General features: G+C 43.3%; 1 protein-coding gene across 4 annotated transcripts in view; it reads left to right on the top strand.

Moving 5' to 3' along the window:
* Positions 1-21345: 21345 nt before the first annotated feature.
* LOC131255288 (uncharacterized) overlaps positions 21346-22911 on the top strand; it is a 47349-nt gene continuing 45783 nt past the window's right edge. For 3 of the 4 annotated variants that reach the window (XM_058255985.1, XM_058255982.1, XM_058255984.1), the window contains exon 1: positions 21346-22478. In XM_058255985.1, the coding sequence (XP_058111968.1) occupies positions 22263-22478 (216 nt within the window). In that variant the 5' untranslated portion in view covers positions 21346-22262. The remainder of the gene's footprint in view (positions 22479-22911) is intronic. The other variant, XM_058255983.1, reaches the window with a different exon arrangement.

Raw genomic sequence — 22911 nt, 5'->3', positions numbered from 1 at the left:
AGTGCCTACTTGGTTCGGTCACTGGAGTAAGTGGGGTCCACTTTTGATGGTCTTAGGGAGATTAACTATGTTCGTCTGTTTTGCAGGGTCATGTTAGGCCATGGGCCAAATTATGGGGTGGATCTAAGTTTTGGATGGACCACACGATCGTTCAAGGTGCAGGACAATGCTCGTCGCCTACTCTTTCCACTCTCACTTATGTGGGTTGTTCGGAATAGGTGGGGTCCACTTACAATGACTTTATGGAGATCCATGCCATTCACCGGCTTTGCGAGGACATGTTGGGCCATGGGCCCAAATATGAAGTAAATCTAAGCCCTAGGTGGGCCACACGTTGCACAAACATATGGGTTTCACTCTCACGTAAAAACCTTCGTGAAACTACAGTTGTATGCTGTTGTTTATATTAGTTTTGGGTTTTTTATTACAAGTTTGCCATTTTCCATAGTCGTACCTTCTGCCATCCTTACTTATTAACTAGACCATCCAAATGTGACGAAACTTTACCACTGTTTGTTATTTTTTTACGCTCTTTCTAATGCCTAAGTTTGGGCCCTGATCTCTCGATGATGACTAAAATGCTCTTTTAATGGCTAACACGCTTCATAATTCTAAAATAGCATTTGTACACATCTAATTGTCACGTTACCTAGTGGTTTGGACCTAAACCCTAAGATCTTCATAATGATTAAGTTATCCTAATATTCGAATGGCCTGTTTGGGGGATCCAAATACGATGGATGGTCAAATGACATGTTAAAAATATGAAAACTTGATGGTTAGTACTATGATCATGTATGTAGGTGGGTGTACGGTCAATTTTGTAAATGAATGAACATAAGTAGGTTTTTGGAGCCATCAAGGGTTAGAATATGTTTACCATTAGATTCAAGTGACTTGTTTATATGTGTAAGTTTCTCATATTATAGTTTTAATGGTGGGTTAAGCATGTTCATAGGTGGTGAACAAGATGAACGGATCAGAATTTCAATTCGATATGTGTACGAGTGGATGTAGAAATCAGGTAGCTAGTTTGTCATGATTGGGTGGTCCAAACTCAAAGTGGATGATTAGATATCTTTACCTAGCGGTGAAAGTTAATTGAATGGTTAGTTATTATGAGCAAGTGAGAATGTTTGGATATATGATGATCTTCTCCTACAAATCAACGGTCGGATGACTTAATCTATGGATGGAGATTATTCCCAATGGTGAAATTTGGGTTAGAGAATATATGTAAGGTTAGGATAAGCTAAATTGGTGACATACACATGTATATATTAAATTAAATTTCATGGTAACACTCGAAAACTTTCAATACTCGGGTATTGAAAAGTTTGGGGTGTTACACTTAACGACATCCAATACCCGAGTATTAGAGGGTCGGGGAGTTACAAGGAGAGTGTGTGCGTGTGTGTGTGTGTGTGTGAGAGAGAGAGAGAGAGAGAGCCTCTAAACCCTCTGTTGAAATTTATGGTTATTTGAAAAATCAAATATATTTAAAAAAATTTGTATTTTCGTTTTGCTGCCAAAACACTTTTTAAAAATTTTCAAATGAAAAGTGCAGTGTATGCTTTTGTCCTACATCGGAAATGAAAAGAGAAAAATCATGGTTTATATGTGGAAGTGTGTGTAGTATTCTTACTTAGAGCTTTGGAGATTGAGATGTTCGGGTTGTGTGTTCGAATGCTTAGCACTGGAACGCACACATGCACGCGCGCGTGCTCGCGCTTGGGCATGGGTGTGGGCATTGTGGCTATAGTGGCGCTAGTTGATGCACTTTGCACTTCATACGTGCGCATTGTGTCGCAGATTGGTCTCTCCCTCACGACCTTACGCGAACTGTCACAAGACGGTTCGAGTAGTCTAGTACAAACCTAGGTGTGATGAGCCTGAAATGAGTCGGTGTTTTATAGGCAACTGAGAACGGTCGAATTATTAATCTAAAATGATCAGCCATTTTTTAAAATGACTAGCAACCTTGAAAGCCACAACGGTCTAAAAATGGATGGGCCATGATGATCCAACATTCAAATCTTTTGATCTGACGATTAGAAACGACTCAAATCTATGATCAACGGTCAGAAACATTTTTCAAACGTTCTGAACCATTAATGGTCACCTAGCAACGGTCCACTCCCTAATGCCTATATAAACTAGATCATTCCGGTCCAAATCCAAATCAACTCCAATAGATCTCTTATAATCTATCAGATCCTCCAAATAACATCTCCATCACAGAATACTGTAAACACATCCATTGTTTAAGTCCGACAGAAGAACTCCTCCATTGAATTGTTCCTAAGTGAACCCTTCGTGATTACTGCATGCAGGATCCAGACAGGCTTGTCTTATCCTAGAAGTAATTCGCCTGTAACCCATCAACAAATGATAAGGGGGTGAATCACGCTTTAAGGACAACGTAATTTTTACGTGATTCAGCCAGGTGAAACGAAAATAATTAAATTTATTTTATTTTAAATTTTTTGGTATTTCCAACACATTTTTACAACACCCTCATCCCTTCCAACTCCCTCTTCAACCTCCTCTAGCCCTCTCCTAGCCTCCTAGCTTCCTAGAATCATCCCTTTGAGTTTAGGTCCACCCAACCTACAAGTTCTAAGCCGCAAGTGAAGGATCAAGCCGATGTCATTTGCATTCATACTTTATTAATCACATCATCACATCCCTTCACAACCCCTTATTCCTCTAGGTTTCCATTAACATATGCTTTTTTACTTGCTGGAATCCTAGATTCTGTCACATTAGAAACTCATGGTAGCCAAGTCCTTCAACATATCATTCTAGCACCATCATCTCCTCTTAATTTCCTTACTTTTCTAAGTGTTCTCTAGATGTATGCTCTATAGCTCACTGAAATTCTGAATCCTACCACATCAAAAATCTTAATTTACCTAGTACTATTTTCAGTACTTTGCATTTCATCATCAAATCCCTTAAAATTAGCTAACTACATGAAGCAAATACTATACACTTGTTCGGGGTAGAATGGGTACCTAACGCCTTCTTTCCCTATAACTGAGATTCCTTACTTAGAATCTTAGGTCTTTCCTTTCTGGAATCTCAGGTCGTAGATCAAGAGTCACTTTTGAGCAAAAGACTCTTCAAATTCTTTAATTTCTATAGATTCTTTTGAAAATTTGAGCTAATTGATTAGTGGCTACTCCAAATCATCTATATCACAGTACAAGTCAACCCACATACATAAAAAGAGAGACAAAAACTAGTAGGCGCTATTTCTAATGTTCATACAACAAAATCATTAAAACTGCATCAATAGAATGATCTAAGCAGGCCAAACATTGGCCATGTAAATTAACGGTTAAAAGGTGTTGGTTAGTTGCTTAGTTGTGATCATACGCCAGTGGCTGATCCAATACTAGAGTTTCATCGTTTTTAGTTGAAGTACATATTTCAATGGGCTTATCACAATAATTATGTTAAGCATCACATAAATACACTAATTATGAATATTAAAGTTGATCTAGTAATTAAATTAAACTCCTATAAATATCATACATAATTTAAGTGCACAACTTTTTTTTAGGTTATAAGAGATTTTAAATCAAAATGCCAAACATAACTGGAGAATTCCGAATTCAGATATTCCAAATTTAGAGAATCCATAGTGCTAAAGGAGACAAAATGTTATGCCCCAAACTCGCAAACCGGGCTCACAAAATTCCTAATCACCGAATCCGGTGCCAACAGCCTCTGTAGTACCCTATTCTCGGCTCTTGGCGCCCATTCACCAAGTTCCAATCCTGGGATCCTATAAGGAGGATTTCTAAATCACAAGTCTGTTTCATAATCAGCATAACCACAGAAAATAACTATAGGAACACCATTACAAAATCCACTAAAAATAAAAACTTTTTACAATACAAGGCGCATAAGAAAGATACAATGACTAATAATCAGAACTCCAAAAGAAAGCTCCACTGCACGCTCATACTCGCTCGATTGCGTCCTATCAACACCTGCATGCATCTATCCTGCATAACCTTATAAAAAGCTTAGAGGGTGGTTGTCACGCCCCGGACTCGGTAATCGGACTCACATGGAACCCGATAGTCGGTTCTGGCTGTTATAGCTTCCGTAGTACCCCATTCTTAGCTCCTGAACCAGGTTCCGATCCTGAGATCCTATAAGGAGGATTTTCATAATCATACATCCATTCCAATATGAGCATACCCAAGATCACAGCAAGTAAATCTTACAAATAACAAAGGAACATAGCAAAATCCACTATAAATTTGAACTTTAGATACATGGCTGAAGGAAATACATATGGTAACATAAGCAAGGGGGAAAGATCTGCATCACTGGGGTCCTCGGCTCAACTCTTATCCAAGCTTTGCAACTACAACACCAACCTAAGATCTCCTACATGCATTAATAGTGCATAAGCTTATAGAAAGCATACAGGGTGGTGAAAGTGTGTGACAATGGTATGCAGAAGAATAATAAGGGATGTAGAAGGGAAACATGATCAATGTCAATATCACTAGCCTTACCAAGGCTAAGCCATAAATGCAAGAAGTCATACCAAGGTTATGCAATGCAATAAGGCTTATACAGCCAATACTAATGCAATGCGAAGTAATGTCAATGCTCATAACCAGTCCACATATCCAATACAGTTCCATCATAAGGAATATCACCGGGGTTTAATGCACTACAGAATGATTGCCGCTTTACAAACCCGCACAGTTAAATGAGCATAGGAGACCTCACTACCCTCCTGTGGACAACCAATCACCAGCAAGGCTCGGTGGTAGCGGACCCATTCATGAGCTAGTCAAACTCAGCCTAGCAATGCCCTCCCACTCAGGCGGATAAGGGCACATCACATCCCAACCGACTACACGACAGTGGGAGACGCGGCCTAACGATGTAAGGCACTCGGGCGCTCATGTTTCCACTCGGTCACGGCGCTGGGGCATATCCTTAGTACCATGGAAGTTTAGGGGCTTTCACCTAAGGGTATCCTATACACCCTAATGCTCAAGAAGAAAATTTTCAGTGTCCACATACGACCATCCACGAATATACTTGTGGAGGCAAGGCCCTAATGAAGTAAGGGCGATCATATCTATGAGATGCGATGCCAGATGCATGAGTCACACATCCCAATCATGCACTAGCTTCAAGCACTCAATGTCCATAAGAGGGGAACTCCATCCCTCTATCATATAAACCCAATGACCACGCATAAATGAAATCCAAACACATCATGATGCATATGGCTCATGAGGGTGCGTCATATGGTGATGATGACTTAGAACATACTCCTCATTCCTAAGGAGGGAATCAAGTCTAGGTACTTAATTAATCTAAGGAACAATCCTCTAGTGAGGGCCCAATACTTTGGGGTAGCCCGCAAAGCTAAGGAGGGCAATATATAAGCCTAAAGGAATAAGCGGTCCTAACGAGGGCCTATGGTGGGCCTTAAACCACCCATAGCAACCCATAGACTTACCTTAGGGCCACCAAGGAGGACATCCAACTTCAACTAGGTCCCAAAAGGTAGCCCGCCACTACTCGAATATGAAACAAGGCCCAAGGCCTAAGCAATCCATGGTCTAATGGGCTATACACCAAGCCCAACACATAGGCAATATGATGGGCCCTCAAGCAAGGTTTAAGCCCAACCATAAAGGTCGTAAACCCACATATTATGGTGGGCCTAATGGGCAGCCTGATAATCCAACCATAAGGGCAATCCTTATACTTATTTCAAGTAAGTTAGGCCTCACAACTTGGCCTAAGTATAAGGTTATTTTGGTGGGCAACCAAGGACCCAACTACTTACATATTACGGCCCACAAATCCATCACAATAAGTAGTAAATATAGACCCAAAGGTCAAAGGGCCTATCTAGAAAGTTCTAGGACAAAAAGGCCTAGGGAAATCCAACAATTAACTATGAACATTGATCTAGTAAAAACCCAACTGGGGTGGGCCTCAAGTGTGCATTAACTTAGCCCAAAGACACATTAGGAAAAAGACATGATATGTGTTTAAAACATTCTCAAATCTTGTGAGCCATGCTGCCCCAAAACATACAATTTATGGGCAGCAAGTTTGGGCTTGTTGCTGGAATTCCAGCCCACCTGCTTTTGGGCCTACTGGAGTCCAGCAACAATCGTTAATTTATAAAATTATAATTCCCTGGTGACCCGTACATATCACTGTGGGCCCCACCAGATAAATGGAGTACATAAAACACCTAAATCAGGTGGCCATGCTGCTGGACTAGGCATCCAGCAGCAGCCCAATGGGCCTTGACGTCCTAACTTGGGCAGTCCATGGGGCCATGGACGGCTGCCCCAGTGGACATCAAAGTGGGTCCCATATATGGACATCCCATAGGGAAGTGGGCCATGTTCCATGTGGACCACAATCTGGATGAATGGCATGGATACAAAACACGTCAAGGTGGGCCTAAAATAGGGTGGACGGCCAGCTCATGCTAGACGTCCCAGCCTTGGGAGTCCAGCCTGGTGGGACGGTCCAGCCCTTGCTGAAGATCGCTCAAGGGTCCGTTGGCCTCGAAATTTGGTAGGTGGGTCTTATCATGGGTGGGCCAGTCCCCGACAAATTTTTAGATTTTTTTAAATTAGCAAAGTATTTATTTGAATTAAAAGAAAACTGTCTGCCCAAAAATCTGGTTAGAGCAGAATATAGGTTGGCCCTGATCTGAGCTTCCAATGGTGTGAACTAAAGGCCTCTAAAAATTAGGAAAAAATAGTTTTTACATCACCTCAAATGTATACCATAGGGTGGGGTCCACAGAAGTGGCCCACCAATGCAAAAGTTATTTTATAATCAAAGATTTTCAAACTTACATGTTACTGGAACAGTCCAAAAAATCCAAACTGTCCACCTCACTTGGGCCACACTTTCGGGACCTCAATCAAGGTCAGATGAGGCTGAAATTTAGGGAACATCAAGATGGGATCCTCACCTTTCAGAAAAGTATATTTGATGGGTAAGAAAAATCCCTCAAACAATCCCAAAATCTGGTCCAAAATCAACCAGAAACTGTCCAGAGAATTCTGGACAGCAATATACACTTAGATTAAATTAAATGTATAAGTTAATTAAAAAGGAAATTACCCCAAAAACTAGGTGTTATGGCCCACCCTAGTGGACCCCACAAATGTCCAAATCAAATCCCAAAGTTACCACACTTGCATGCATCAATAAAAGTCAGCAAATAGGACACCTAAAACTATAGTGTAGGTGGGTATGGGCGTCCCACCCTAGCTGAACTTTCTGGACTATCTAGGCCCACCAAGTGGGCCACACTCATCATCATCAGAAATAGAAGAAAAGAGAGAGAAGAGGAAGAACATTCCGGCCATAGGGAGAAGACTCCACCACTATTGAGCCTTCCCCAACACAATCACACCCACACATTTCATTCACATTCATATTACATCATGGATCTTCATCATGCATGATCTATATTTAAGATGAATGGTTGGGATGCCATCCCCTCCATGATGCTAGGATCTAGATGACCCATCATGCTATGAAATTAGAAGAAACCTCCATGATGGGACCCATAAAGGAAAAACCCCATGCATGGAACATGCATGCATAAGGTAGGCCATTTGGTCACATCCAAGGGATTGTGTAGGATCTCCACCATTGATTGGTGGGTTCTACACTTCCCAAAGGAGGAAAAGAGAAGATCTAAGCTATGGAAAGGAATGTGTACATTTAGAGGAGCACTTACTTAAAGATCTTCACCAAAACTTAGATCACCAAGCTCCAAATGCTCCAAGGAATCAAGATTGATGGATGAGATGGGATTGGGATGGATGGATTAAAAGAGATTGGAGAAGAAAGGGGCTGAAATGGTGTGGACGTCCCACCCTCTCTAGTTTGGGAGAACGAGAATGAGAAGGGAGAAAATGAGAGGGAGAGAAGAGAGAGGGATGGTTGTAGTAATGTGATGATTACAAATAGCTAGAAAAGAACAAACATGATGGTTTCTCTCTAGGAAAGGGTGACTTGGTTAGAGAGCTCATGATGAGCTAGCAAAAGAAGGTTTATATGGGGGCTATAGACTAGGGATGGGTGGTGTTTGGGTAGTGGGTAGTGTAGGATATGGAATTTTGGGTGGTGTATGGGTGGTGTGTATTGAAAATTGCACAAGAGGGAGTGGGCCACCTTGAAAAACGTGCTCTTCACAATAGGTGGGCCACATGATCATGATCAAATGTTAGAAATGAGATGCATACAACTTATGATCAATACATCAAATGGATGTACAAGATGCTGCGTCAAAATCACAACGACGATGCGAATAAGATGGCATAGGTTTCGGCTCGATCCAAGTCGGGTTTATATGATCGAACTTAAGGATGACTGCAAACACTATCCGGGTGTCGTGGGTCACCGGAATTCGACCGGTAGGACTGTGGAAACAAGATAAATGAAATGCACACTCATACACACACATGCACACACATGCACTCGAGTCAGGTCTTACAGTGGTGTAAGTGTGTGCGCAATATAAGCATGATCAAGGTGCAATATCAAGTAATACGGAATCATACTGGTAAGTCCATAAGCACCATGTAATATAGAATCATAACAACTCAAATGTCATATACCAAGGGTGCAATGCAATATGTAATGCAAAAGGATAACGATGCTGGAGTGTGTAATCGGGATAGTAGTATGTGGTATCCCAAGCTATGGGATTTATCACAAGGGACTTCTATCCAAACCAGTCTCATACCTAAATTTGGATAGCCAGACTCAATGTGGTAAACTCCTTATCTTAGGTTGGTCGCGCCCCAACTGAAGATCCCGGCCATTGCGAAGGTACATATAATGATTGGGTTGCGCACCACCAGCCCGAGTGGATAGTGGATGAATGAATGAATGAGTCAAATGTTAAGTATGCAAACCCTTGCGTAGTAGCCTGCCAGCACAGTAACCTGCCAACCACAGGTAGCTTACCCAGGTCTTTAGAACCCGCCCACATCCGCGTCCTCTTACGTGTGCCGCTTATGAGTGCAACAGTGACAGGGTGTCATAATACCAGTACCAAACATCTCTAGGATTATCATCAAGATTTAGTATAATGTTGTCAACCATACGAAGGTTATGTGATGCAAGGCATGAATGCTATTGGTCATACCAAGGCTATGATGCGATGCAAGGCATGAATACTATCAGTCATACTAGGATTATGCGATGCGGGGCCTATATAGCCAAATGTCATATGCAACATGTAATACGATCATGCCAGTCCTTATATCAAATCCACATATCAGTACAGTTACTCTTTGGGAAATCACCGGGGTCAAATATACTACATGCTGGCTGCCGCCTTCCAAGCCGTGCAGCCCAGTGAGCATAAGAGACCTCACTACCCACCTGTGGACAGCCAATCACCAATAAGGCTCGACGGTAGCGGACTCATTTACGAGTTAGTCAAACTCAGTCTTACATACGCCCCCTTCATGTAGGCGGGTAAGGCCAAACCCTCATCCAACCTACTACGATACAGTGTAAGACCCGTGTCCTAATCCGTACCATTTCATTAGCTTCCGCGGTCCTTTCGGTCAAATTCCGGCAACCTTCGCACCGTATTCGGTATTTGCGCACGATCTTAAGCCAGGTCCCGCACACCGACGTCGGCTCGATCCGAAACTTATGTCTTGGTGATCGCGTCGTCGCCGCGGTTCCAACGCCGTGACTTGCGCACCGAACCGATACCCAGGTAAGAAGATGCCGATCAGCGTTTATTCCGAAGAAACACCGCGCGTTGCGGATTTCGAGGGAATCTCTACACAATTAGTCCCACTAATTAAACATAAATGCAACCATACCTCAAAGTACCTCACCCATTCCCTCTTTTTCCAAAAGTCCACCATCTTTCCACCTCACCATTCCTCTTTTCTCATTTTCAACCTCAACCATCCCTCTTCTCCACCAATTTCAAACTAAACCATACCCCTCATCACTTCTTTCTTACAACCATCACTCCACCCATCCCTCCACCCATTATTTCTATCTCTCCCTCTCATTCTCTAGCAAATTTTCCAAATCCCATGAGAAATTTCACTCATCCAACACTCCTCTCTCAACTTCAAGTGTGGCCCACCCTCTCATCTCCAATCTCAACCATTCATCCTTCATCAATCTCCATTAAAAGTGAAGGTAAGGAGCTAAGGTGTCCAAGGGAGCTAGGAGAAGGAAGATAAGGTGGGTGACCCACCGTTGAAATCTTATCTTTAGGGCCCACTTACTGGTGGGACCCATTTTGTTGTATTTGATTTAATCAAGAGGGGCCCATAGTGGCGGGGTCCCTCTGTCTCACCGCATCTCTCTCTCCTTCTTTATAATGGTGTGGATCCCACCAATATGTGTTATATCGACCCCGTCCATCTACATCAGACGGTGTGGCCCATTCTATTGCAGGTGATGATCCACACCATCCATTGTTTAGATGGCCCAATGTTTTTTTTTTATCTTTATATGTATATATATATGTATATACATATATGTTATATAAAATATATATAATATAATATGTATCATATATATAATATAATATATATTATATACATATATGATGGTGGGCCACATTTACGTGGGACCCACCGTAGCAATCTGATAAGGAGCTTGGTCGTTGGACGTTGGAAGTGGAGTGCACTGGACATTGGAAGTGGAGTGTGTGCACTGACGTGGATGTGTACCAGCAACACAAAAAAAAGAGAAAAAGGGGTTAGTTACCTTTTTGGGGTGGGCCACCTATGTAGGTCCCACCTTGATATATGTGCTCAATCCAATCCGTCCATCCTTCTCTCCAGCTCATTTTAGGCGTTGAGCCGAAATTGGAGGGTAATCTGATTCTCAAGTGGGCCATACCAAAAGAAATAGCGGTATCACCCTTGAAAACCACCTAGATCCCTGTATTCGCCAAAAATAGGCCGTATATTAGACTCATTTGATCGGTCTTGGACCGTGGAATCCGATGGCTGGAGTGGATTTATCCGATGTGGGCCCCACGCAGGAGTTTTTGCAAAAAATTGATTTAAAAAAAAAAAAACAGCAAGGCTAGGCAGCAGCGCCTGCTGCTGCCATCGTCAGGGACGCCAGAGGGCGGGCGGACGGGCTGGATCCACGTCCAGCCGTGGGCCCCACCATGATGTGTATTTTGCACATCCACACCGTCCATTCGTCGACCATCTCCCTGGCCGTGGGCCATTCAAAAAAATCAGCCTTATACGGAACTCATGTGGGCCATACTATTTAAAATCATGTAAAGACATGTCAAAACATATAAAATCACTTGGTGGGGCCTACCTGAGTTTTGGATGTCGTTGAAACTTGGTCTGTACGGTCATTTAGATGGGACCCACACAATGGATGGGCTGGATTGTGAATCACATCTCGGTGGGCCCCAAAACAAAAAAAAAGTAAAGAAAAAAAAAAAAAAAAAAAAAAAATTCCCCACATAGGCCAAGAGGCAGGGACCCACGGCTCCATCCGTGGGCCCCACCATGATGTATATTTTGTATCCACACCGTCCATTTGGTGGGCCACTATTTGACATGGACCCCCCTCAAAAATCAGGCCAATCCAACGCTCGGGCGGCCCACATCACAAGAAACAGTGTGAATTGAACTCTACCATTGAAACCCTTTCTGGGTCCACAGAAGTTCCAGATCAAGCTGGAAATTGTTGTTCCCCTCCTCCCTGGCCCGTGTGACCTTATGAATAAGTTGGATTTCAAATGAACATTTCAGTGGGCCTTACCCAAGGTCCAAGTGACCTTATGAATAGGTTGGATTTCAAATAAATATTATGGTGGGCCCTAGGCCCATGTGGTGGAGCCATATTGATGTATTTCTGGCCGTTGGGGAGGCCCACCTTGATATATATATAAGGCCCATGAGGTTAGGCCCATTCGACGGATTGGTGGCCCGATGTCGAGGCCCACTCTGATATCCATAAAGGCCATGTTACGAGACCCATTGTGATGTTTTCAAAGGCTCATGGAGTATGACCCATTGCAATGTACATAAGGCCCACTAATGCGGCCCACTTGATTTATATAAGGCCCATATGAGATGGCCCATTTGATGTATCTGAGAACTATGGGTCGAGGCCCAATGAGATGTATATTAGTCCATTGCAATGTGTGATTTCCTATGGTTTGTGTAATGGTGCTTTATGGCGGGCTAAGCCTTGGGAACAATGTTGGTTTGACGTCCACATTGTAAGGACAATGTTGGTTAAATGTCCGCATTGTCACACTCCTTAAAGCCACTGATAGGTTCATACTTATACTCTGCAGGCCGTCTAGGCCCATTTCTGTGATACGCAGAGCCCATCCCTAAATGCATGTTTAGTATAGATCCATGATTTATCATCATACGCATCATATGTATGACTGGTATGAGGAGTGATTGATCATAGCATATGCCTTCGAGCAGACTGTTTATGGTCTCCCTGATAGGCGGAGTTGCCCCATATAAGTGCATGGTACATACAGACTGTTGCATGACTGATAATGTGACTCATGCACTTGCATTTGTGTGATTATAGTTACTATATGCCCTAGCGACATCAGGGCCATAGCCTCCACAGATACATCGTGGATGGCAGGATTGGAGACCGGAAATATTTGATTCTAGCATACGGGCACCATAGATGTCCCTGGGTGAAAATCTCTAAACCCGATGGTACCAGAGGATGACTCCAACGTCGAGACCGAGTGGATATACGAACGCATGAGGGCCGAATACCAGGAGGCCGCGTCTCCCACTGTGTCGTGGTCGGTTGGAAAGGAGTGTGGCCTTACTCGCCCGAGGGTAGGGGGCAATACTAGGCTGAGTTTGACCAGCTCGTGAATGGGTCCGCTATCGACGTGCCGGATAGGTATTGGCAGACTATTGATCAGGCGGATAGTGAGGTTTCTTACGCTTACTTGGACAGTGCGGCTAGGAGAGCGACAGTGCCATTTGGAGTGTATTGGACCCCGGTGATTATCCAGAATGAGAACTGTACTGATACGTGTTGAGGATTGGCATGCTTGAGTTGCATCTTGCATCGCATGGCCGTGTTATGGCCGATAACATTCATATCTTGCACCGCATAGCCTTGGTACGGCTGATTGCATTCATGTGCTCATCACCATGATTCCGCATCACTCTGACCTTGAATTTTGAGTACGTTTATATTGCGCACACACTTACACCACCCTCTAAGCTTTCCATAAGCTTATGCACGATTGATGCGTGCAGGTGACGCCAGGACGCAGTCGCAGCCATAGTCTCGCTGTAGTTGGAGCGTGCAGCTGAGCTTCTGGAGTTTGCTTCTTTTGTTACATTGTATTTTTCCCTTTTGTCACATTGTACTAAAAAGTTTTTGATCATAGTGGATTTTGTGGTGGTGTTCTTGTGGTTATTAGTTGTGGGTTATGCTTGTGTTATGCTCATTATGAATCAGACTGATGATTTGAAATCCTCCTTGTAGTATCCCAGGATCGGAACCTGGTGAATGGGTGCCGGGATCCGAAAATGGGGTTCTACGGAGGCTGTCGGCGCCGGATTCGGCGATCGGAAATTTTGTGAGCCCGGTTTCCGAGTTCGGGGCGTGACATACAGTGAGAGATGTGACCTAATGGTAAAGGCACCAGCGCTCATGTTTTCCACTCGGTCTCGGCATTGGAGCATCTCCTGGTACCATGAAGGTTCTGAGACTTTCACCCAAGGACATCCTACGTGCCTTAAGTGTTCACACAAACATTTTTAGTGTCCACATCTGGCCATCCACGATATACCTGTGGAGGCTACAACCTTGATGAAGCAAGGGCGAATATCAACGTGTTATGCAATGTTAGATGCATAAATCACACCAATCAACCATGCATCCAATCCCGCGTATACAGCGTGCTCATGTGGGACATTCCCACCTATCAGAGGATCCCATAAACAATCAGCCCAATGGCACATGCTATGCTCAATCACTCCTCATAACAAGCATGCGAATGATGCGTATGGGCATGGATCATGAGGTGTACCAAGCATGAATATAATCACATACATCATGGTGGGCCTGTATAAGGTAGCCTATGGCCCGTAATAATGAATGGGTGGTGTGCACATAATCACACACATATGGTAGGCCTCACGCGTCACAATTGGGCTTCACCCACACAATGGGCTTCACGTATATAATGGATCTCACACAAGGGTCTCATACATCATAAGGGACCTAATCACATGGGCCTTATACAACTAAGATGGGCCTCATATAATCACAATGAGCCTCATCAAATCCCAATGGGCCTCATATAATCACAATAGGCCGCATATAATCACAATGGGCCCCATATAATCCCACGATGGGCCTCATACAATCACAATGGACCCCATACACAATGGGCCGCATATAATCATAACGCTATACTAACTCACACATAGTGCGTATACTTAGTTGTAGTCAATAATCGGCCTATATATAACGGGGTCCATAGAAGGACAGCAGATCTAATTCATAACATGAGGACCGGTCCTCAACAGTGGATATACCAAACTTAATATCACAGATCCTTGCATCTATAGCATGCAGTGATGTTGTACTCTCCTCATAACTAGGATGGGCCTATATGGCCTAATCATGTCAAGAATGGGCCCGGGTGGCCTGCTCATACCAAGAATGGGTTTAAGGACAAGGGGTGGGCTTCCTCGCCCGCTTCATCACATAGTAAACCGGGCTTCCTAAGGGCCCAATAAGCGCAAGGTGGGCTCTACAAGGCATGGTGGAAGCACAATCCATAATGGGGGCTCAACGGTTTGGGTTAACCCACTAAAGCTAGTTGGGAATGAGCCTAATAATTATGGGGGCCCAATGATTTGGGATAACCCATGAAGGTGAGATGAATCATTCTAATAACGGTGAGGGCCCAATTGCTTAGGTTAGCCCACTAAGAGGAGATGAGGATGGGCCTAATTAACGGATTATAGGGAGGATTACGATGTGGACATTTAACCATCATTGCTCTCAAGGCATGACCCATTTAGAACCTATCCTATAATGGGGTCCATGATCTTATATCAACTAGGAAGATGGATGGGCATCATAGTCATCATCACATACACCATGATGGATTCACATATCAAGATTGGGCCATATAGGTACAATGAAATGGGTCATACATCACAATAGGCCTCACACAAGGGCCTCACACACTCCACATTGGGCCTCATACAAGGGCCACACATACTCCATATTGGGCCTCATCTACATCACAATGGGTCTCATCATATAGGCCTTATCACATGGTTCCTACATACATTACAATGGCCTTACCATATGGGCCCCACATACATCACATTGGGCCACATTTCATGGTACTTACATTCATCTCATTAGGCCACATCCCATGGGCTTCACATACATAACATTGGGCTCATCACATAGGCCTCATGGGACAGGCCATGGCCCAAAAGAATAGATGGGCAGCAAGCATATACACATAACTCATGGTGGGCCTCACAAGGCAATGGGGCCCACGACCCTAAGGATAAATGGACAGTGTGTGTAACACACATTTATTATGGTGTGTAAGAACTATAACCAATGGTGGGGGCCCAACGGTTTGGGGTAGCCCACAAAGTCTAAGAAAACATTACTATGGGCCTAAAGGGTGAGAATGAGCCCAAACAAGGTCTAAGGTGCACATCCAACCACAAATAGATGAGAATAGACCTAACAAATGGGCCTAAGGTGGACATTCAACCACCAATAGACCTAGAGGGGTCCACAATGGGGACATTTAACTACCATTGTCCCTAAGAAGGTGGCCCAACAAGAAAACAAGCCAAAACAAGGCCCAAGGCCCGAATACCACCATGTAAATATAATGAGCAACAATAATTACATATCACAACACATAATGGGCCCCATGAGAAAGGCCTAAAGCCTACATATATTATCATGGACCCAATAAGGGCATATCATGGCCCAAGTACACATCATTATGGGCTAAATGAGGCAACCATGACCCAACCCTCAATGGCCACCGGATCCATGCATTAAATGGATCAAATGGGCAACCCATAAGCTTAAGGATACAAGGCCAAGGCCTAAATTATTTGTGGGCCCCACAACATCAGCGCATGACTTGGCGAGGCCTAACAAACAAGTTATAAAGTGGGCCTTGCAAGTTAGCCCATACTAGGGATTTAAGACTGGGCATTCAAGATTCATTTGCTCAAGTTGGGCTCATAGATAGCTCATTGGGCCCATAATATGATAAGGTCAGCCCTTGCACAATACTAGGCTCGAATGGAGGATTTCCAACCCATCTGGGCCTATTAGACCATAAAAATCTGGATTATAGTTGGTCCACAACATACCACTTAGAGTGGGCCTTATAAAGCATTAATTAAGCCCAAAAATATGCCTAAAAAATAGACTGATTATGTGTGTACTCAATACTCCATTTAGTGGGCCACACATCCCTCAAAACATCCCAACATGAATCATACAATTTCTAGTATATTGCTGGACTTTTAGCCCACCCAGCTTCCTGGGCTTGCTGAGGTCTAGTAGGTGGGATTTATAGAAGAAAATAGATCTAGTGGTGGTTCTTAATAATCATTGTGGGCCCCAACAGATGGAGAGCATGGATACATCACTCAAAAGAAGGTGGGTCTGCTGCTGGACTGCAAGTCTAGCAGCACCACCAACAAGCTAGACGTTCAGGTGGGCCTAGGCGTCCGAGGGCCTGGACGGCCTAGAATACGTATATCAAAGTGGGTTCCATGAGGTGGGCATCCCTCTAGGGAGTGGTCCACACATTAGTGGGCCACCCCTAGGGAGGACGACCTAGATAAAACACATACATCAAATGAGCCTCAAGGTGGACGGCCAACCCACACCCTTGGGCGTCCCAAGGGTGGGACGGTTGGCCCATCTAGAGGTCCAAGTGGGCCCCACTTTGGGACGTCCCCCCTATGGGCTGGTCCCTTACTAAGTGGGCCACACAATGGATGGAAGGTTAGGATAAAAATAAACCCAAAGCTGGGCCTAAGGTTGGGTGGATGGTCAGCCTATTGCTGGACATTCAGCCCAACTGGATGTCCAGCAAGGTGCTACTGTCCCAACCCCAAAAACACCCCAAAATATGATCAGGTATGTGGCCCACAAGCACTTGAGGTTATCCTCTACAAGGTGGGCAACAAATAGGGTGAATGGGAGGGCCACCACCACACAAAAGCTTAGGCAAACATGCATGGACAACAAGGTAAAACAATTACAACAGAAAATTAAAAACATTGTTGTCCCTGTTGTGAGCACTCAAGGGGTGGACCTAAGTTCTCCAAAAATTGGGGAAAAATATTTTTAACCTCCCCATATATGTGTATTATAAGATAGGGTCCACAAAAGTGGCTCACCATTACAAAAACTATTTTATATTTAAGGATTTCCAAACTGTAATGTTGTTGGACAGTCCAGAAAATCTAGGTTGTCTACCCCACTTGGGTTACTCCTTTGGGACCTCAATAAAAGTCAGATGGAGCTGAAATTTGGGGTACATATAGGTGGGATCCACACCTTCAAGAAAAGTATATTTAAGGGATATATAGCCCAAAAATTTGTCCCAAAAACAACCAGAAACCGTCCAGAAAATTTCTGGACAACAACATGAATATGAAATAAACTGAGTATATAATTCAGATTAAGGGGAAAACACCCCATGAAACTTGAGTTGTAGTCCACCTCGGTGGGCCCCATAAACATCCAGACCTATTCCTCACATAAAAATTCATTGCATATGCCCTTAAAAGGGCAAACAAGTCATCACCATCCATAGAGTGGACTGCCATGGGCGTCCACTCTCCTTGGATGATCTGGATATTTCCAAGCCATATGGTGGGCCACACACCTCAGAAAAATAAGAGATTATTAAGAGAAGAAAGAGAATCGGCCATAAGGGCAGGAGCTCCGCCACATTGAGGCCCTTCCCTTCATCATAAACCACACATATATCACTATATTGATGGAATGACAAGATCTACCCATGCATGCAACTTCTAGTCAAAATCCAATGGTGGAGATGCTATCTCCATTAAGGATCAAGGGTCTAGATAACCCAAGAATCTTTCTAACTAAGAAAAGAAACCATGGTGGGGTCCATGGAGAATGGCTCCACCCATGGGTTATGTATGCACAAAAGGATGGGCCAATGGCCACATCTAAGAAGACATGGGGCTTCCACCATCATTTGGTGGGCCCCGCATGCTTTAAACATGAGGTGAAGAAGAGAAATAAAAAGAAGGAATGCAAATCCTAAGATTCTAAGTACATGTACACCCATCTACAAGGTCTTCAAGCAAACACCTCCAAGATAGTCTTCAACCTCCAAGGAAAGAGATTTAATGGTCAAGATGTTAGACTAAGGGCTGGATTATGGGGTAGAAGGGAGGATGAAGGGCTGAAAAATGGGTGGAGGGTGGGACATCCAAGAGCTTGGAGAGGGAGAGGGAGAGGGAGAGATGAGGAGAAGAGAGGGAGAGAGGGAAATGAGGTGGATTGCTAGCAATTAGGGGTTTTTACTCAAACTAATGATGGCATTGCTAGAAAAGCGAGGGCATGATGGTCTCTCTCTCTCTCTAGAAAAGAGGGAAGCCAGAATTTTTCAGATTTGGGAAGAGTAAAAGGTGGCTAATACATGTGATAGAGAAAAAGAAGCTTTCTTGGTAAGAGAAATAATCATGACTTGCTAGCTAGGGGGTCTAGCAACCTAGCCTAGTCTAGCTACTCTAATGATAGCCTATGGTGATGAAATAAATGTCTAGGGATTTGTACAAATCTTAGGTGGGCCTCATAATCGCGATTTACGGCTTAAATCATGCACGACCCACAACTCATGCTCTACAACTTGGATTGCCGCACGAGACGCGGCGTTGGAACCGCGGCGACGATGTGGTCGCCATGGCACTAGTTTTGGGTCAATCTGGGTCGGATTTATATGATGAAGCTTAAGGGTCGTCACAAATGCAATCCGTAGTCTGAGGGTCGCCGGAATTCGACCGGTAGGACCAGGGACCCAACGGAGTGAAATGGATACTAAGGTTAAGGATCTCACACAAAAGGCTACCACCTTGCCATTGTTCCTAAAAATTAATTATTGAAATTTGAAATTTGAAATTTTTTTTAATTTTCCACTACCTTGTTCAGATTTTAAATCAGTAGGTATTAATATGCATGCACGTGTATCAGTAAGATATACAATAATGTCGTTGTAATAAAAGAAGATTTACCTAGTTGCCTTTCGCTGCAGTAAAACAAGCTGGTGTAAATAAACCCTCTCAAGCGTGATTTGTTAGTCAAGATCAATCATTTAGATTACATTGTCTCCGTGTTTCAAACACACACGCTAACCGTTCACACATATTAGTATCACCGACCAGTACAAGCTTGGCATATCGTTAGATAACAGCTCATGAAGACTCCTTTGGCTCGAATCATTAAATCACAACTGCATTTTGTGCGCCACTTGATTGCCACACCTATGTTTATCAGCTCCAGCGTCAATTTGGAGTGACATGATCCGATAGGTCCGAACCTTGTCCCAGAGCCAATCTGCTTCCGTACATGATCGACTGCACCACGGCTGATCCAACAATAGAGCTGAAAGTGGGACAGGTTGGGAGGGTTGGTGCTAAACCCTAGCCCAACCCAAGGTTCCTATACCTCAACCGTAACTTAACCCAACTCAATCTTGGGTTAGGAATTCTCAACCCAAGCCCAATCCAAGAGGGCTTGATCGGGTTGATATATGCTAATATTTTCTTTATTATATTAATCTATTATATTTTCAATACACATCCTTTTTTTAACCATAATTTTATGAATTATACATATAGCTATTTATCATAAAAACTTCACTTTTTTTAAACAAACAAGTTAAAATATAAAATTATGCATTTAAAAGTCATATTGTATAGCATGCAATCTATCTAAAAGAGAGAAATCTAGCTTGTGTTGTTAACTTGAGTAATTAGAAATGACGTGGACCAATGACACCTGACTACTTTGGAATTTCTTGGGCCTTCAACATAGAAGATGGGCACTCAATTTTAATTTCTAAGTTATTTATATAATGATCGGGTTCAAGTTAGGTCAGGTGACTTGGGACCTCAACTCAAGCTAAACCCAAGTTTTATCTGGCTGGCATTTGTATATCCCAAGTCTGAAACGGAACCCAGTACATCCTGCTCAAGCTCAACCCAATATCAGGTTAGTCACAGGTCAGTCCGTTAAACCAGCCCAACTTGTGGCCAAATCCAACAGCCCCTTCTACGCCGTTACAGTTAGCCAGCGTTCAACCGGCGCATGTTAGCAAAAACCTACGCCCATGCTCCCTCCGACGTAAGCAAACGTAAGCAATGAGAACTGAACTGACGGCGATTATAAGATCTCCAGGCCGAGTATACTACGCAGTATACTCGGGCTTTTTGTTTGTATAAGTTGCAAAATGGTTCGGTGATACAGAACCATTGGTCTTATGTGATCCACCGCGGATTCACGATAAATATCCGAGACAGGAACATCCTAGCAGCCTTTGGCCATTTTGAAGTTGAATGTGGACCGTTGCTGCATTTTTATTATTAACAGTTTATTTTAAGGTCACATATTGTACGTACAGGATTGTTCTGTCGAGAATACATTGAGTTCATGCGTCATCCACCGTAGGTTCCAATGTATAAACGTTTGGATCATCGATACATAGGCCCCACTTGTACAAAATAAACTCCCGAGTACATACATGGTTGATGGATTTTATTATGTAATAAATCGTATAGTTGATAACCCCGCGGGGAGCATTTCCCATCCCTGCCATCAATTGGGCCATCATCAGAAGACGATAAATTATATGGTACTCTATCAGATTATGGTAGACAAAACTCATGCACGGAAGCACTTAAACGTAGTGTACGTGTACTCAATCCAAACCATACAATCTGTTAGGAACATTCTGAATATTCAATCTTAGCCATCGAATCTGTGAGAACTTTCACATTGGATCTGGACCAATGAGCATCATTCCTTGAGGTGTTTATTTGATATTCACCGATCGAACCATTCTTGCCTTCTGATCTTTGGACGTGGGCCAATCCAAAACAGATGTCCTGATTTTGGCAGATCGAGTTAGAGAGATTCATGACAAGTGTGTAGTAGATATGTTACTGTGTATAATACAGCGTGTTTCGCCAGAGTATCAGAGAATTCCTCATAGAAAGACAACCCCAAGATAAGGAAGGAACCAACTTCCATTAAACCTTAACAGAATACCGTAAAATACAGTAAACCCCATTTTCTTTCTTTCAACTCTCTCTCTCTCTCTCTCTCTCATCGCTTCCCTTTCAATCTTTTCTAAACCCCCTTTCTATAGCTCACCAAAAATCCCCAATCTCTCAATCGATTCGTTCTTACAAACTCAATTCGCAGCAGCTGAAATCCATCTTCAATAAACGACCTCTTTTTCTGTAAATTTTCGTGGTTTTCTCACTCGTCTTTTCTCCCTCTTTTTTTTTCCTTGTTTGATTCTGCTTTTCGAATTGGGATTTTTTGCATATATTAATCTAATCCCAATTTGTCGATTGGAGCAATATTCTCGAGTTTGGAGGTGGTTCGTCGAATTCCTGACGATTGTCGTGTTTTGGGTCTCGATTTGATTTTCGGGCCCCGCGGCAGGTTTGCCAGCGTCATCGTCGGGAGCCTTTGATTGTGTTGACTTTCAGTCAGTATCTCTTTTGTTCTTCATTTTTTCGACGGTGAGCATGGGAATCGTGGGAATGCGGATTGGGGTTTTAGATTTATCGATTCTTGAGTAGAAATCTTTTCAATTTCGGGCCAAGGTTTTTGGGTTTTCTGTTGTGGCGATTTCCATTTTTTCCTTTTCATTGTGACTTTTGTTTTATGCTGTTGGATACTCAAATTGGAAGTTCTGTCGAAGCGGAAGTGTTGAAATTTGAGGTCGTTGGAGAATTGGGCTTTATAGGTAAATGCTCGTTTGTTGGAGAATTGAGGACTTTGGTTTGTTTCGAATGATCATTCTGCAAATCTCCATTTGAGAGAACTGGAAGGTTTACGCTGTTTTCTAGAAAGAGATTGTCCGAGGGTGCTCTCTCACAAGAGGGAGAGAAGCGTTCCGGACAGAACGGGTTTGACACGGGTGAGTTCTTTGCATGGGCGATCATGAAGGCTGGGCACTGCCGAATGGCCTCTTGCCCAACGAAGTGGCCGGTGTGACCAGGGTCCTTGACGCGGAGAGATGGTCCAAAGCTGAGGAGAGAACTGCAGAGCTGATAGCTTGCATCCAGCCCAACCAGCCTTCCGAAGAGCGGAGGAATGCAGTCGCATATTACGTGCAGCATCTTATCATGAAGTGCTTCTCCTGTCAGGTGGGCTCCACTTGGCTATTGCTTTCCTTCTTGATGTTTTTTCCCCCTTACTTGTTTTATGCCATTACAATGATTTGGGCATGCCCTTTGCAACTGTAGCCATGTAAGAGCAAATGAAGAAAGGAAAGTGCTAGTGCTTGACTGTGTTGCGTCTATAGGTTCTTACTGATGCTTTTATTGGATTGCCACAACAACAGCTGCACTGTCTTGGTTGTAAAAAATGGGCTGACAAAAGGGTGCCAAACTGCTGCTATTTTGACCCATTTTGATTGCTAGCAGCAGTGTGACACAAAATTCATTATGCTTTTGGTTATTCATTACTACCAAGTCATACTATTGATAACCAAAAATAGAAATGAAAAGGCGCTGCTAGCAGTCATAGTGTGTGTAAATAATAATTCCCTAAATTTAAGTAATTCCTCCTTTATCTACT

Source organism: Magnolia sinica, chromosome 9, assembly GCF_029962835.1.
Source record: "Magnolia sinica isolate HGM2019 chromosome 9, MsV1, whole genome shotgun sequence".
NCBI lineage: Eukaryota > Viridiplantae > Streptophyta > Magnoliopsida > Magnoliales > Magnoliaceae > Magnolia > Magnolia sinica.
The sequence above is the reverse complement of the archived record's forward strand: the minus strand, read 5'-3'. Positions and strand labels throughout refer to the sequence as shown.